This window comes from Syngnathus scovelli, chromosome 20 (genome assembly GCF_024217435.2).
Source record: "Syngnathus scovelli strain Florida chromosome 20, RoL_Ssco_1.2, whole genome shotgun sequence".
Lineage (NCBI taxonomy): Eukaryota > Metazoa > Chordata > Actinopteri > Syngnathiformes > Syngnathidae > Syngnathus > Syngnathus scovelli.
Window position 1 is genome coordinate 8,660,905 of NC_090866.1, and position 17,354 is coordinate 8,678,258.

The 17,354-nt window shown below is 42.8% G+C and overlaps 3 protein-coding genes across 4 annotated transcripts; 1 reads left to right on the forward strand and 2 right to left on the reverse strand.

The window, feature by feature from the left end:
• Positions 1-3,445: 3,445 nt before the first annotated feature.
• hadhb (hydroxyacyl-CoA dehydrogenase trifunctional multienzyme complex subunit beta) lies at positions 3,446-7,142 on the reverse strand. The gene is made up of 16 exons (XM_049757141.1): positions 7,019-7,142; positions 6,344-6,416; positions 6,213-6,254; positions 6,055-6,151; positions 5,947-5,991; positions 5,785-5,884; positions 5,630-5,717; positions 5,340-5,527; positions 5,024-5,204; positions 4,780-4,901; positions 4,623-4,702; positions 4,504-4,551; positions 4,317-4,404; positions 4,111-4,185; positions 3,884-4,048; positions 3,446-3,820 (listed from the first exon to the last, which is right to left on the reverse strand). The coding sequence occupies exons 2-16, from the start codon at positions 6,408-6,410 to the stop codon at positions 3,785-3,787; spliced, it is 1,422 nt and encodes a 473-aa protein (XP_049613098.1). The 5' UTR covers positions 6,411-6,416; positions 7,019-7,142; the 3' UTR covers positions 3,446-3,784.
• A 202-nt stretch (positions 7,143-7,344) lies between these two features.
• hadhaa (hydroxyacyl-CoA dehydrogenase trifunctional multienzyme complex subunit alpha a) lies at positions 7,345-17,304 on the forward strand. Of its 2 annotated transcripts, XM_049758062.2 has the most exons (9): positions 7,345-7,468; positions 7,998-8,039; positions 8,203-8,341; positions 8,399-8,518; positions 8,645-8,747; positions 13,681-13,821; positions 13,895-13,983; positions 15,443-15,528; positions 16,493-17,304. In XM_049758062.2, exons 1-6 carry the CDS (start codon positions 7,452-7,454, stop codon positions 13,719-13,721), a joined length of 462 nt encoding a protein of 153 aa, XP_049614019.1. In that variant the 5' UTR covers positions 7,345-7,451; the 3' UTR covers positions 13,722-13,821; positions 13,895-13,983; positions 15,443-15,528; positions 16,493-17,304. The 2 variants fall into 2 exon arrangements, with proteins under 2 accessions (XP_049614019.1, XP_068505241.1); XM_068649140.1 differs by lacking the exons at positions 13,681-13,821; positions 13,895-13,983; positions 15,443-15,528; positions 16,493-17,304 and adding an exon at positions 8,916-9,552.
• On the reverse strand, positions 9,682-16,744 carry gareml (GRB2 associated, regulator of MAPK1-like). The gene is made up of 7 exons (XM_049758060.1): positions 16,598-16,744; positions 15,176-15,316; positions 13,647-13,777; positions 13,096-13,261; positions 11,837-12,681; positions 10,781-10,950; positions 9,682-10,697 (listed from the first exon to the last, which is right to left on the reverse strand). The coding sequence occupies exons 1-7, from the start codon at positions 16,707-16,709 to the stop codon at positions 10,115-10,117; spliced, it is 2,148 nt and encodes a 715-aa protein (XP_049614017.1). The 5' UTR covers positions 16,710-16,744; the 3' UTR covers positions 9,682-10,114.
• Positions 17,305-17,354: the final 50 nt, after the last annotated feature.

Here is a 17,354-nt window from a genome sequence, read left to right on the forward strand (position 1 = left end):
AACAAAACAGCGTTAAAGGGGCAACGGAAAGTGCAACTAAGTATCGTTTGTGAAGTCAGAGGGATTTTTAAACTTTTAGACACTTTACAGGGGACATATTTGTTTTGTGTGCACTTAATTACCTCAGTGTTCAACTTGAATCACTTTGGCTGCCATTTTGACAGGGAAAGTATTCATTTTGTATTTTCCGTGTAATCTCGCCAACTGTCTCTTCCTGCTGTGAAAATTTTTAAAAAGGCTATAAAACCAAGGGTGGCCTCCAAAAAGTTACTCAGTAAATTTTTAAGCAAAATGAGCTCCTGCAAAACTTTTTTTTGTCTAGGGAGTAATAGCAATTAAAAAAAAATACCCCGCTTTTGTTTTATCTAAGCTGAGCTAACCTTTGACCTCTTCAGTGTTCATCTCTCGCAGCGGATGTCCTCATTGGACAAGGTCATGGGACGTTTTGACCCCATGGCTACCATAAGATGCAGGTGAGACGGAGGAGGACTACCTGTGTGTGTGTGAGTGTGTGTAAGTAAAGTAGCAGCATGTCAGCGTGCGCTCTGTCAAGTGCTGTCAGTCACTCATCCATCCAGCTGGCTAATTGGCTCCTTACCCCTTCTCTCTCTCTTCTCCTCTGCCTCCCTCCCTCCCTTCTCTCTTTTACTCTCTACCTCCCTCTCTCACTCCCTCCATCAGCCATTGCTCCTAACTGCGCGCCGGAGGCCAAAATGCAGATGAGGACTGCCTGGCGTCAGGGGGGAGCTTCTGCTCTGCTTAATTATCCGAGTGTGTGCGCGCGAGAGCGTGTGTGCGAGCGACGGCGCTAGCTTATCGGTTTAGCGGCCCGCACGCACGCTGAGTTTTCATTGCTGCTGTTGCTTCTATGCTAAACAGCAAAGCATCCTGGGAATTGCAGTGACAGCTCATTTTGGTTTTCTTGCAGTCGAGGTATGAAAGATGCAGAGCGACAACCTGTCCCTTTTAGAACACACACAAATACACACCTTCACATACACACACCCCTCTCCACGGTGCTCATGGGAACAGGTCCGGGGCCTGTCACCAACCTCCCCCAACCTCACCCCCCCCCCTCCCCTTCACCATGGCGGTGACAGGGCTTGTTGACAAACGCCAGCAGTCATCAGGGCACCATGGGAAATCTTCTGCCACCATTTTGTCAGCAGAATGACAGAAGTTGTTAATGTCTCGCCTCTCGCCCTGACACGAGACGCGGCGGCTGACAGACTCTGACACATGCCATACACACAACACAAACATATTCCTTAACACACACACGCATGCATGTATCCTTAAAACAATATATAGTGACCCCCCCAATCCTTCACAAACCAGGGACTTAATGAGAAGGTGGTGTATTGCTCCTAATAACTCGAGCAGTGTCTCCATCTAGCTCAAATCAATACACATTTACAATCCCGACAGGAAATTGAGCCCGGTCAACAAGCCTTACTGCCCCCGTTATGAGAACATGATGAACTCCAGACACGAGTAACACAACCCAGATACACACACATAGGGACAGCTTCACTGTACAGCCAATTAGCGCTCCTCAGAAACCACTCGCTCCACTTGTGTACGTTGTACCAGTGTTTGATGCTTAGAATGACAAAATTCCCTCGAAGAATCTAGAAGGCCACAGTGTCTTAAGTCCACAGGTCTATTACTTAAGTGAAGCTTTCTGCACCGGCTTTCTTAAAGTGCCAGTTTGTCCGTTTCTACCAAAGTTGCACACTGCAGGATGTGTGGAGGTATGTTTCAATATTAAGATCCACTTGAAGCATTTTAGAAAACAACAAAAGACCATGACGTTTGTGTAAATGCGACTTGTTGACATTGTCTACATCACAGGTGTCAAACTCAAGGCCCGGGGGCCAGATACGGCCCGCCACATCATTTTATGTAGCCCGGGAAGACGAATTGTGTCATTACTAGAATTGCAAATTGTCTTCACTTTTAATAATATATATATATTTTTAATATTTGACCAGTTTTTACTTGTCTGATTTGAAAACGAGTTATTTGTCAGTTTGTTTTGTAGCTTTTACTGTATATAATATGAGGTGCTCATACATTTATTCGTATAATGGCCCTTCGAAAGAAGCTATGACTACAATGCGGCCCGTGAAAAAAATGAGTTTGACAACAATCATCTTTATCCATTTTACATTTTGTTGTTTGTCCCCGCGACCCGCTGAGCAGTCGAAAATGGATGGATAGATTGTTTACGTTTTCAAATATTTGCCTCATGACTCCCTTGCCCCCCCCCAAACGTCTATACGCCCCTGCCTTGCTACCCTGCTGGTATGCGCGTGCATGTTTCGAGTGTCACGCGGAGAGCAGATGTGCACGCGCTACACTAAAAACACTCGATCAGGTGTCCGTGTGCGCCAGAGAGGATGAGATGAAAGCGCGCAGACTCCACCCGCCCACCCCCTTGCACGTCCCGCATCATCCCCGCATCCTCCCCACGCGCTCGCCGAGGTAGACGCGTAGATTTGTAGTGACAGCAGCGGGTGCCTCCGCCAGTCATCCCCCATAAAAGGTTGGGCGTGATCAAAGCCCCGCTGAGGCAGGGAGGCGGCCCGCCTTGTCGACGCGTGTCTGCGGTGTCTCGCAGGGTTGAGGTACTTTTTTTTTTTTTGAAGCTTTTAAAAACACAAAACCTCGCCTGTCTCTCTCCCCGCTATTTACATTTGAGCGGCGTTTTGCCTCGGCGGTAAAACATTGGTTTTATTCCCCGCGCCTGCAGCCGGTGACAGGCGCGGCTGCATAATCGACTCTGGAGTCGAGCGTGGCTTCAACTGCAAGAATTAAATCTTTAAATACATTTTAAACGCAAGTGTCTGACTGAAGTTATGTTAACAAGACTCTTCCCAACCCGAGGTGTGTATTGAGCAGGTTCCCAGGCGGGGTGGAATAAAAAAAAAAAAAAAAGAGGAAATGTTGATATAAATGCAGCCATCCGAGGTGAATTAGATAAACACTTAAGCGGGTGAAGCTCAGCTTTACCCCTAAATAGCTTCTCTGTAAAGTCAACTTTTTTTAAGTCACCTACCGTATGTCGTTTAAACATCACCAGAAAGGAGCATCCATTTCCCCCACCTCATTAAAATCAAATAGTCAAGACGCAGACAGCTATATTCACTATCAATTAATTTTGCAGGGCTGCTGACATGCATGTTTAAAAATTATTTAAAAAAAAAAAAAATCTTTGAAACACTAACGTGTAGTTCTTTTTGGGCCAAACAAAAAAAAAGTTGCGAATATATAAATTAAAGTTTGTTTTCCTTGTATAAACAAATAGTGCATTGAATATGAATGCATATTAATAATCAATTTTGTAATTATGCTGTGTAATAATTATAATTAAATTTGCACAGCCCTACAACTAAGCTCACTAAAATTAATTTGAAGCAATAGGAAAAAAAATGCACATGTATTCTGTCATCACATCCTTTAATTTGGACAGTTTATAAGAAAAAAAAAAACATTCTCAAAAGTATAAACAGCATGATTTTAACTCCGTTAAAGGTCTTAACAGCGTCATGATTGATACATTTGGCTCAAAGTGCCGACATGATGCTTCTGCCATTCCCTAAAACCAAAAGGCAACATTCCACTGCTATAAATTAACAGCCGTTTTCCACAATGGCGCCCACACCGAGATTGACTCGTCAAGGCAAAGTGGTGCAAATATATACATTTGGGCTGTAACTAAATGTGTGTTGATCTTGTGATGAGTCTGGTTATGTTGGTTAGTGATGGTAGTTTCCATGCTTTACTGGGGGTAGGCTTCAATCACCATGGCGTGACCCTGAAAAACATGTCAGCAGCAATTTAAAAAAGTTTTTAAAAATGGCTGCTAGCTACGACTCACCAGTCCTCCAGCAGCGCACGCCGCCACAAGTCCAAACTGTCCTCCTTCTTTCTGCAGCCTGTGTGCAACCGTGGTGACCAGTCTACAACCGGTGGCACCGAATGGATGGCCCAAGGACAGAGAGCCTCCCCAGTTGTTGAACTTCTCCATGGGAGGAGTACCCACCTTTAAGGTAAATTCAAGTTAGAAAAGGATTGACAGATTGAGAAAAAAAAAAAATCATTAACCTTTGTTTTTCTGCCCATGTACGTCTGGGCAAACCAATCCGAGTCCATGGCCTTCAGATTTGCCATAATCTGACCCTGGAAAATCAAACCATAAAGCAAAACTGTGTTACAACGAATACCAAATAGAGAATATTGATTTCATCTGATACTCAGCAGAGCGAGGATCGTAATTATAACCTTGCGTCGATTCCTCTGCGATAACTTACCGCGAATGCCTCGTGGAATTCAAACACATCAATGTCATTCATGGTCAAGCCAGCACGTTCCAAGGCCTTGGGTGTAGCGTAAGTTGGCCTGAAAGGGTCAGTTAGAGGAGTTCACACTTAAAAATTGGATATGCAAATATTTCTAAACAGTATAAAAAAAAAAGCATCCATGCAAGGATCGACTCACCCCAGAAGTAGTTGATCTTTGGGGTCCTGAGACACGTAAACAAAATCTCTGTCATGAAGAATACAAAGAAGAATTAATCAAGAGTTAATTGGGATGAAATGATGCCATTGTGCAGTTACCTCAGGTAGGCTTTAGGCTTGTAGCCCATTGCCAGAGCTTTCTCTTCCGACATAATGAGCACAGCAGAGGCACCGTCAGTCTGAAAGCAGGAATAAGTAGAATGCCAGTTTTGGAAGAAAACTTGAGGAGCTGGAAAGTTGCTTGTGTTGGGCTTACCAAAAAGGACGAGTTGGCAGCGGTGACAGTGCCGTGAGGTTTGACAAAGGCTGCTTTCAGTTTGGCCATCTGCTCCTTGGAGGATGGACGGATGCCGTTGTCCTTGGAAACAATATCGCGGCCTAAAAAGACAAACCATGTAGAAAAAATATGGCGGACCCTTCTACACTCGTGGTTGGAATATTCTTATATTCCAGAAGTGAGGTTTGTTATAAGATACGTACACGTGTGATGAAATATTTACCGGGCACTTTAAAGGAGATGACATCCTGCAGCAGACCTGCATCTTGGGCTTTTTTGGCAAAAGTGTGAGATCTCAAAGCAAACTCATCCTGCTCCACTCTGGAGACTCCAAAAGCTGCAGCCAGGCGGTCGGCACTGTGCCCCATTGTTTCGGCAGTCGAGAACTCGGCGACAGCGGGCAGCTTCGGGCACAAAAGTAAAAGTGCGGCATTGTAATGGATGTGCTATCTCGTATTTTTACAACTGATATTGAATTCTGAAATTTTTTGGTGAATTTCCTTTTTTGGTGCAACCCTATCAATACTGTGAACACATACTTCTGGTGAGAGGTGTGCCAGACGGATGCTTCCAATTAGACCGAGCCTCTGGCCGAGGGTCTTTGCCCTACTGAGCGACAACATGGTCTTCCTCATCTTGCGGCTGTGACGGATAGGAACGTCGGACATGAATTCCACTCCACCTGCCACGACCGCGTCACACTGCCCGGCAGCAATTAGGCCAACAGCTAGAAGGAGACAAAAAAGTCAGGCAGGAAACAGAACTATTTATTTGATTGAATTTCAGATTAAGGTCTGGTTCTACAAACAAAACAGTCGCTCTGACATACCTGAGGTCATGGCCTGATTGGAGGAGATACAAGCCATGGTGACTGTATGAGCGGGGATCTTCTCTGAGAAGCCTGCACCCAGCGCTGCCTGAGAACAAGGTGAAGCTCATCAGGAGCAGCTCTTTCTATATTGATGTATAAATGAGTGTTAATACCTCTCGTGCAACATTGCTTGTTTTAACCTCCTGAATGACTGTTCCATAAATGATGTAGTCCACAGCATCCTTGGGTAAGCCTGTTTTGTGCAGAAGACCTCTACAAAAAAATAATAATAATAATTATCACGGATAAAATGATTTTACGCCAAGGTAACTTACTGTAGAGCTGCTCTGGCCAAGTCGTGAGGCATCAGGTCAGCATAGCTGGAAACAAAGAAACATTAACTACTGAGATCACTTTTCGGACAAACTAAGAGTAATACGCACGTAGTTCCAGACATTAGGAAGGGAGTTCTCACTCCTTCCACCAGTACGATGTTCTTCACGCCAGGACGGGCTAGTGTCTTCTTGCTTTTTGTCTGAGCTGGAAAAAAAGTGACAGTTAGCCTCATGCTTGTGTTTATTCAAACGGTTTAAGTCTGCACCTTGAGCGTTTAGTTGAGTCGTCATGCTAAGGGATCGTGCGGCTGAAACACAAAGTTATTTTGATTTAAATGCATATTGAAGCAAAAATGGCTCACTAAAGACAAATCTGGAAATTGTGATGATGGTTTACCATACTGCACAGCCCACGAGGGGTTGACAGGGGAGCTCCGCATTGACTTTAAGAGCATGGAAGCCATGACGTTCTGCAAAAAAAAGTGCAGTAAAAGGCAATTATAGTACATCTTGCACAAAATAATGACAAGTTATACAGGATAGCTGGGAACTACTACAGTTGATAAAATCAACATACACTGAGTTGACATAGTGCTTATGACGTAGCAACATCGAGTTAGTTTTTGACCTGTTATATGTGCAAAGCCCGAGTAGCTAGTAATTGAGCAAACACAAAAATAATTTAATTTAAATGCAGCGCACATTATATACTAGCATGACAACCCTTATGACATTTCATTGACGGTCACCCAGTTAGCCCAACCCGGTCCGACCTTTCACCTATATTTCTTAACTTGATCATGCCAAGACCAAAACAGGATTAGATTTATTGCAAAGTTGATTGTGCAACTGAAAGTAGTTTAAGCAATGTCTTACAAACTACATGATATAAATTCGGTCTGTATTATAGAGTGTAACGTTGAGAATGAGACTGTTAGCTTGCTGGCAGCGCTGCGTTCCTTCATTGCCAGATTTTCTATTCATTATGTCACCACATTTTTGGTTTATTACTGCAAGCTCAAAATATATGATAAATTAAATCACTTGAATGATAATAAAGCTGAGATTTTACCTGTATAGTGCTTCAAGTATGTTCGCGTCCCTGTCAAAGGCTTTGCCGGGTAGAGTACAACTGGACTACAAATCTGATTTCAGTCTTTCAGGACCCAAGTCTAAATTAGCTGGCCAAAATTATGCCGGAACGTGTTCCACGTTTGCAATCACAATATGAACCTTATATGCCTTTTCAGAATTTATAATAAAGAAATGTATATTTTTAAAAGTAATAAATATATTGTTTTTCATGAAAATAGTAGTATTCTTTTTATGACAGAGTATTTATAGCATGGCGATTTATCTTACAACTCACAGTCTCTACGTCACTCGACTGTGCAAAATGTGTTGCGCCCCCTTCAGTTTAAAAGTCTTATTTACAGTTTCCACTTTCAGTTAGACATGGCTGCTACTCTTTTTGCCAGCTGTTTTTCCAGGTTTCCTTCCATAAAATGCATCATTTTGTCAGGTAAGTGACACAAACACATCTCCTAGTTCAAATGCAGATCATCCCTGAATTTCCGATGATGCTGTTTCTTAATTCTATGAGAGCCAGGGTGAACCTTCACCTCGATCAGAGCAACAATAATTAGACCTTCCGCATAGTGGCGCTGTTGTAGTGGCTAATAAAATGCCTTTTACAAAAGTATGTGTATAATTTATTCTGTATATGCTTTGATTTGACGATTTTTTTCCCCACTAATGAAAATGAAAATTATTTGAAATATTACATAAAGATTCAACATTTAAAGTGGTTATTTGTGAACAAAAAAATTCCCCTGTTCAGTATATAATTAAATTATTCTACGTGGATGATGTTGTAATACTTGTGTAAACTAAATATTTTTTATCCTAATAAAACACTTTTAAAATACAAACATTGCAATTGTACTGTAAAATAAATGCATTGGTGCAAAAATATAATGAACAGTGTTTAACAATGACACAAAATGGGGGAAATGTAGAACCAAAATCATGTTCTGTCTCTTCTTTCATAGGTTATGCAAGACGATTAATCTCTGTGTCCTCATCGCTGGCAGGTAGCTATCAATTTTTTTTCCAATATTTTTGCTTTTGCTCCCTCTCAGTTGATTTGTGACGCTTACATGCTCATTGGACATAATTATACAAAATATGTCTCCATATATCTGTAATGTAAAGTTAATATTTGACAATTTACTATATGTCTCCTTTTTGTCTCAGTATGATCCAGGCCTGTAAAACCAGTGAGGAGGTTACCCATCTCTCCCAAGAAGGTCAGAAGATGTTTGAGAAGATTGAAAAATCTCCCATCCCCATTGTTGCTGCTATCAATGGCTCATGTTTAGGTGGAGGCCTTGAGGTATGTTTCTGTTTAAGGTGAACCCTCGAAATCCAGATTTTTCTAACTTCTCTGTAGTTTGCCATATCCTGCCAGTATCGAATCGCTACCAAAAGTCGGAAAACAATATTGGGGACACCAGAGGTCATGCTCGGACTACTGCCTGGAGCTGGTGGCACCCAGAGACTACCTCAAATGGTATACAAACTAAACGCTCATAAGATCTGCCTCATTGTTGGGTTAGTGGTGACTGAATGTTAAGGTCAAGCCTCTCAAGGGTCATATTAGCTGACAATATTGTGAAATATTTGTGTGTGTGTGTAGGTGGGCCTCCCTGGAGCTTTTGACATGATGCTGACAGGCAGGAATATCCGCGCTGATAAAGCTAAGAAGATGGGCCTAGTGCACCAGCTTGTGGATCCTCTGGGTAAGTGCTCTGCATGACATTTTTTTTTTTTAACGTCTACATTTTATTGGGCTTGCTGATTACACACAGCAACTTTCCATGAAGTATATTTATGAGTTGAGTTTATGACTCCAATTCCAAAAATGTGTTAATATTATAATAATTATGGAGTATGTCCAAACATATCAGGTCCTGGCGTGAAGCCAGCAGAGGAGAGAACAATTGACTACTTGGAGGAAGTAGCGGTAAGCGTGGCCAAAGGTATCGCCAATAAGACGGTGCCACTTTCAAAAAAGAAAAGTTCCATAATTGAACTCACCATTCATCGTCATAAAATCAGGTCAGCATCAATAAGTTGTGAAAATTGTTGGTCTTTTTTTTTTTTTTGCTCTTTGGGAATATTTTTGCAAAGTCACAGTGAGACTTCTGAAATACTTTTTTAAGGTCAAAGTTAGCATAAATGTGACACTGGTGAGTCGAGGTAACCCTGGCAACAACATTTGGTTTCCAATGAGAATCCAGTACGAGAATTCCAATAAACATTTTATTTTAATGTTAAAAGAATATTTATTATACTACCATACATTCATGTTGTGGTGTATTACTTGAATATTTATTGTGATATTTAACTATTCAACTTTTTGATATGTCCATTTTGTGTCACTCTTGCTCCGTATTGACTAAAAATAAAATAGAAGAGCATAAAAGCTTTAATATTAATAATCATGATTTTGTAGCAGCTCATGAGAATGAATTTAACAGTTTGTACCTTTGACCCCACGATGATTGCAGCTAGTAAATGAATTAAAAGACTTTTTGACTTGTACGTATTTGTACACTATTTCTACTCCCAATGGAACTGAACTGCGATTTTAATTACAATTTAGAAAAAAGAAGACGTAAATCTGACGTAAATCTACGGGTTAAATCTGTAACACAAAATCTAGCAGCCCAATAACCACATCATTATCTTTAATCTTAAAATAACACATTTGAGTGAGACAAAAGCATTCAATACATCATTGCATTTGCTGATGAAATCAAATTGTGAACATACAGTATCATCAAGCATGATTTAATTTATTTATGCATGGCTAAATTAAGCATTTCAAAGTGATCTGAGGTACATTTTAGAAACTATATTTTTTGAGGCAGTCAAAATTTGCACACTACAAACAGAACAACAGTGTGTGTTATCCAAAGAGGGAAAGAAAGATTTCTAAAAATGATCGCTGCAGTAAATCATTTTCAGTCTGGAATTTGGATTGGAAACAAGTCTGCATGTGACGATGAATCTGATGCTGAGTTGGTGGGAGAGGTTAAAGTTCAACTCTCACCTAGTCACCGTGGAAGGCACATTTAGGATTCATGGAAGTTGTGTTTGCGAGTTAGATCTTGGGTCTCCACCCTTGTATAAACTGGGTGATCTTAGTGACATGGAGTCGGCTCAGGTGAAAGTCATGTGACAGGATGTCCTCGGTCAGCTGAACCAAGAGGCTGCCGTCGATTCGCTCCCTCTGGAATACGGACACGGCGGCCTCCGACAAACCGATGAAGCGCAGACAGGCCGATACTTCCTCCAATGAAAGCGCAGACAAATCAGCGGGAGGACGCCAAGTCGAGTCGGCGGGTCCGGCCGAGCCTTCGTTCACCCCCGTGCTCGTCCCGCCTCCTTCCGCCCCTCTAGAGGATTCCGGACTGTCTCCCAGCTCAGGTGACGGGCAAGGTGACTGGCGGTTGAAAGGGTTCAAAGCACCGAAAGGTGCAAAACGACTTTGCGGGGGCGGAGCTCTCAGTCGAGGCCCGGCGGTGAAGCAGTCCACCCACGGCTCGGCCCAGGCGGCTTGTGCCTTCTGAGGGTCGGTCGTAGTGTCAGCGGGGATGATGGAGACCGGCTCGGGATTGGGGGCGGGACAGTCAGCCCAGGAACATGGGTAACAGTAGAGGGAAGGATCTGGAGAGTGCGAGCAGCTGGAACCCAACAGAAAGAACTTACATAAGCACCAGTTGGTATGAATCAAAACAATATACGTGCTTAAGTGAAGGGTGACTACCTGTCCTGCAGTCCTGAGGAGTAGAAGGAAATATTAGGTCTGGGGGAGGTGGAGGTCTTGGCGAAACGTGGGGGGACAGGAGGGCTGGGGGCCGGGCTGGAGATGGATCCCAGTTTAGAACCGCGAGGAGGGACTGGAGGAGCAATCAAGTAGCGACACTCCTCTCTCACCTAGAGTCAAAAAAATTAGAAGCACAGCTGGACTTCAGTGTGTGTGTAGTTGGTGACTGTCAGACTTTGGTGACCTTTACACTTCAGACAAAATTCTTAACTATGCTCTTTGCACGCACATGGCTGCAACGTACACAGTTTGGCACAGTCAATTTTAAGGAATGAGGAACAGTGTGAGCCAAGCTATAATTCACACAGCAACTTGAGCTCCCACACATCTTTTCAATTTTGTTGTCAGCTATCATGATAGAAAGTGTGCAATCGAGAAGAAAAAAAAAAAGTCTTATAATGGTAAACAAGGGGCTTGCTGCATTGTAGTAAAATAGATCCTACTTATAAGTAGTTGGTGTGCATTAAGATTAGGGAAACAAGAACTAATTGAAAATATATCTTTAATTAAAAAACTTATTATTAAGCAAAAATGTCCTTCCAACTTTTCGTCTTTGTCAATCAATATCATACATGAGCTGTCAGGGTCTATTTTAATTTTATTTATTTTGGTATTGTACATCCTTACAGAAGGAAGGTCAAACAATCGTTTTAGAATTGAAGTTTGATTCACAATACTTTATGACCTATTTTAATTTTTGATTCAACAAACACCCTATTAAAAACTAATACTAAAATGAAACAAAATTAACAAACTTGTTCTAAATACGAATTAAAACCAACTGAATAATAAAAAAGGTGGAATCAAAATCACCTCTAATAAAAAGTCAGTATTTATTATTTATTTATCAGTATTTAAAACATTGTGGACATTTATGTGCTTTGAGTATATGGCAAGTGTTTGTCTGTGTAAATTAAATTTAAAAGTGCTAATAATTCACGAGCAGCATCCTCACTCTTATGAAGCGGATGCAAAACGTGTGGAAGGGGAACTCACAGCATCAGATTTTGGAGGTACGGGCGGTGGAGCTGCCACAGTTGTCACCACGGTGCCCAAGGTGCCTTCCAGTGAGGCAGATGAATGGAAGGAAATGAGATTTGGTTCCTTTCCTAGGCCGTCTGTATTCTGATTGGTCCAAAGCTCCTCATAAGGTATCTCCTCAGTAGGCCTCATTTCAGCCTCCGTCCACTCAGGGGTCACATATTCTCTTTCCTCACCAGGTCCCTCCCCAATCTGGACCCCGAGTGAGTCCCCGCAGCGCTGCGATAGCCTGTCCGAGACCCCGCCCCCGTAGCCGCACATTGACAGCTGTTGCAGGGCGGGCGCCAACGAGTCCTGCGCCGACACACACGAGCGTCGCGGGCTCACACACTCCTCCGTCATACACTCCAACTCGGGCCGGGTTTCCCTCACAGCTCGAGAGTAGGCGTCGGGGTCGAAGGCGTATCGTAAAAGTAGGCTCTCCAGGGCCGCCCTCTGCACCGAGGCCTCGGCCACGTTGAAGCGGGGCATGCAGCGTAGCAGCAGGAAGTGGGAGGGCGACACTTCCTGTCGGCGAAGTACCATACAGAGCACCACCGTCTTGCTAACGATGTTGAGCAGCTTGAAGCGGTGACCTTCTCGTACCGCGTGGCGATCGTAGGGGTTTCGCGGCGGACGTGACGGTACCGACACGTTGACGGGGAGGCGGACCCTCTCGATGATGCTGCGCACCGTATGCTCTCCGCCCAGCATCCCTTGCTCTAAAGGAGAGCGTGTGCAAAAGCGTCCACGGCAGGCAAAAGGCAAGCTGACGCTCTGATTGGTGCGATGGTTCATACAAACCAGGCAGGGAGTTTTACCTGTCCACAATCAAAAAGATGCAATTTCACCGCCGTGCACCAAAAACGGCTACATGACGTGAAACTGAACCAATCAGGAAGCAGCTTGAAATTAATAGTCTTAATTGTACTATTTGACTATGATTATTTGATTTTGAAAAATTACACCCTTTGGAAGCAAAGTACCGTATTTTCCGCACTATAAGGCGCACTTAATTTTCTCAAAAGCCGACAGTGCGCCTTATAATCAGGTGCGCCTTATATATGGACCAATATTGAGCCACTACAGCAGACGTGACCAAAGTCCGGCCCGCGGGCCAAATGTATATATCTTATATATGGACAAAATTTTAAAATGGGCCATTCATTGAAGGTGCGCCTTATAATCCAGTGCGCCTTATAGTGCGGAAAATACGGTATATGATCCTTCCTTACTTCGGGGAGTCTTTCCCAGTCGTCTCAACAGCGCACTCAGTCCCGTCTTTTCCTTCGTTGGCGTGGCACATAGAAGCTCGGCCTTCCCCATGAGTGATAGCTCATCTCCAGCCTGCAGAGTGAAGCTGTAGGGCTCACTGTCCTCGCTGAACTCCCCTGAAACTACCTGCGTGACAAATATAAATAATGGTAGTTAAAAAAAAACAAAATCAGAATGATATACTAATCCATATTTTGTAATATTCATAACTCTCTTGACACTGGGGAAAAAAAGGAGGTTGTGTTTTCATAACCATGGAAGCCCCCCCAAAAAAAATCAGCAACCATATATCTTTTTCCAAAAGCCTGTTATAGATCAACGAACACTTTCGATTTTATGTATCTGAGTGAGGGTGTTTTTTTTCCATTGTAATTGTTCCAACTTTACTCAGTAACCTTTTACAGCGTTGTAATCGTGCCTGCGTATCAAATGTTTTGGTCAGTGAGTGCACATAATGTCGAAACTGTAGTCAAGTCTGCACATTCCGAAAGAGAAGCAACGAGGCATGAACCTTGACGCTGAAAGTGATTGTTTCCATGACAAAGACTCGGTCGGGGAACACTCCAGCAACTTCTTCCACACTTGAGAAATACTGGATGGGATCCCTGATGTCTCTGTCTTCATCCAACAATTTGAACTTTCCTGCAGAAGGACATGAGCAGAGAGCGAGATAAAGAGACACGAAGGTAAGAAATGTTCTTGTCCCTTTTGAATGCCAACATTCTTCTTCTTACAAAAACACATCTGCTGCACACACAGTTTTGGGAGCACAAAGACACCTCGGCGACCTCTGACCTGGCACCAGCGTTCGAGCCAATCAACAGTCTACAGGGTTGTCATGGCAACCGGTAAAGTACCCCCATTCTCACGCAGAGCAGAGACACATCACCATGGAGACACACACACACATGCACAACCCTCTGGCTTTCTTTCACTTCCTCATCGCCTTCTTCATCTTGAAATCTTTGCGAGTCAGAGATGGGAAGCAAACGAGGAACGTGGTTTGTTTTGGTTTGATCGACGCTACTTTTTCCATCAATTTGAATCCTGCAAGAGATGTAATTTTTTTTTTTTTGGTCTAAGAGGCAGAGCAGAATACTTGAACATCTTATTCAGCATCAAAACATCTTAGTCCCTCCTTCATTCACCCCCTAGTGCTTCCAAATTGAAAAAAATACAGTAACGTCAAAACACGTGTATTCACAATGTCGGCTTTGTTTGGAAAAGGATTACAAAAGATGAAGTCCCGCTAATCCATCTTCTCAACCGCAAAAAAAGCATTAAGGACCAGGAATGGCTGAGGCGCCACTTACTTTCAGAGACCCATTCATGACATGGGAGCCATTCAGCTTTTCTGTCCTCTACACCTCAGTCATCACTTGAGAAGGAGGGAAGAGAGAGAGAGAGTAAAGGAGAGAGAGAGAGAGGAGCATCCTGTTGTCTAACCCTCGGGGGGAAACCTATATTGCACTCTTCCTAAGCATATTTGGACTTCCTGGATGAAGTCATCACACAGACATTAGCTCATCAGGGTGGCTTGTGAATCAGTTACCTGCCATATTTGGAAGTTCATTCATCTAAAGTGTTTCAGTGTTCCAAAGTCAACAACTCGTACGAGCAGAAGTTTGCAAAAGAAAAACAAGGTTCTTTCAATTTGTTTCAAATCAAATGCTACACATCCTTCACTTGACCCCCAAAAATGTTCTCTCATTCTTCCAAAAAGGAGTCAGGGAGGCGGGAGTGGTGTAAGGTGACATCAGTGCTCCATCAGTAGAGGAAGCAGTGAAGAGGAGCTCCAGTTACACGTTGAATAATACAACTGGTCCAACAATCGGAAGAATGGGATTGGGGATGAGCTTCGGTGAGGTCATACTGAGTAGACACATCCAGCATTGCAGTCAATGAACTGGAGTGAGGGGGAACTACCAGTGTGGAGAAAAGTGACTGCATCCTTCAACCTTTCCATTGTATTCTCGAATTGGACAAAAGAATTCGAAAATATCTCAAAACCACTGGAACCAAAAGTCAGCATCTTCTCACCTTGGTACTGTAGAGGGATGTCAATCTTGGGCCCGATGACGTAATGACCTTCTTCTAGGCTATGAGCAGTCACTGTGGTCCACTGACGACAGGAATGGAGAAGAACCACATCCTCCTCTGACAAACCGTCAACACATTCACCTGAGGAACATAGAAAATAATAGATGGATTAGGGCCTAATGATTTTTAGCCTAATCATTAAGCTAAAAAAAAAAAAAGTCTGTTGCCTTCCATGTCCTCATGTCCTTTGCATTTTATGAAATATAGACCTGCATGATCATCTTTGTGCTGTCTGGCTGCAGAAATAAGAAGTTCCGGTTGCGCAACCAACATTGCAGGAGCGCAACAACAAGGTGCGTAAATCGTACATTTCGATGGAGCGTGACACGCATGAGTTGCGCGCTTTTCTAAACAACGCTAAGCTGGAAATTTTCCCATCGTGGTCTTTAGTATTCAGCGCATCCACTGACACGATGCATCATTTGCATATGAAAAGAATTGAGCGGCACTTTAGCAGCACAACAGATACTTTGTGGCTTTTTCCGGACAGCTCTGGACCAGAACAAGTTGGGCAGAACACCCAAGCCGCTCGTTCCCAAAGTCAAGTCGCCTGATCTGCAGGCTACACATTGACTTTGGAAACAAGCAAAACATACAAACGAATTTCATACGTCTCCTTAAAATGGCGTTTTAATATTAACTCGAAGAAGCAAAGACTTTGTCACGTCAAAGTAGTAAAAGTGAATGATCCGAGACGGAAATGGATTTTTGTGTATTTTTTTTTTAACTGTATGAAGTTCAATAGTTGTTTTGTATATTATAATAAATTAAAATGGGGAAAACCATGCAAAATACCGCCATATATGAAACTATTTTAAAAAAAATAATCTGAAGTTTGTTTTATTTTGTAGGTCTTTACCGGAGACAAGAAAGATTTACGCTAACATGCCATAATTAAAAAAAAAAAACACTCTTACATTTTAACTTTACACTTAACCTGCATAGTTTTTCCCAAGTCAACATCATATGTACACAATTTAGTCGTTTAGTTGCAGAGTCATATTTCTAATTGCAACACATTAGAATAAAATAATCTGAAGTTCGTTTTATTTTGTAGGTCTTTACCGGAGACAAGAAAGATCTACGCTAACATGCCATAATTTAAAAAAAAAAGCTCTTGCATTTTAACTTTACACTTAACCTGCATAGTTTTTCCAAAGTCAACATCATACATAGACAATTTAGTTGTTTAGTTACAGAGTCATATTTCTAATTGCAACATATTGTGTTGCTTTCTGTCACCTGAATTTCTTGCAGGAGTCAGGATTGATTGGCCGACGCAGTTGTCAAAAAGTCGCTACAAACTTAAAAGTGATGTTTCCAAGATCTTGCAGCCCCTGCATGGCCGTGAGAATCTCTTACCGTGTGCCAATCGGACCAAAGTGGGCAAACGGAACTTGCTGACCACCGCGTCCAAAGGCAGCGCGAGCGGGCTCCAGGAGATCTCCGACAAGCTCGCCGACAACTTCTCCATCCTCCCGGGTCATCACTGTGCCGGAGATGAGGAGGAGGGTGAAGATGGAGGCGGCGGTTGCTTGGATGAAGGTGAGGAGGATGGATGTGAAGGTGGTGGAGCCGTCGAAAAGAGTTTCGCCATGTTTGAATGAGGGAGAAAAGGAGCTGCGGAGCGAGAGATGAGGGAGGGCGCCAGAGATCTTTCCCCACCTCCCCCCTCACATGCATACTCAACAAGCAGTGGTTTAAGTAGTAAAGCGCATGATTCGAATTCATTGTAATCTCTTTGGCTTGGGAAAAATATTATTCACACAGGTGTCAATAGTACGCTCACTTTATTTAAGTATGAGTACAGATATTAGCAAACAACAAAAACATTGATAAATGCATTAGCAGGCACAACTCAATTACTTAAAGGGGAAGTCCACTAAAAAATGTTCATTACAATGTGTTCTATGCAGCCTCACTAATCCAAGCACAGTATTCGGATTAACATTATATTTGTGGAACTTTTTGTTCACCTCAATTAGTGTTTTTTTATGGAGCAGTTTGAAGCCCAAGTTATTTTGCCAAACAAGTTTGAGAGCTATTTTGGTCCTAACCATGGTCAGTAATTGGCATTCCAGTATGATAGATCATTTCTAGTGTTTCCATGACTTACCAG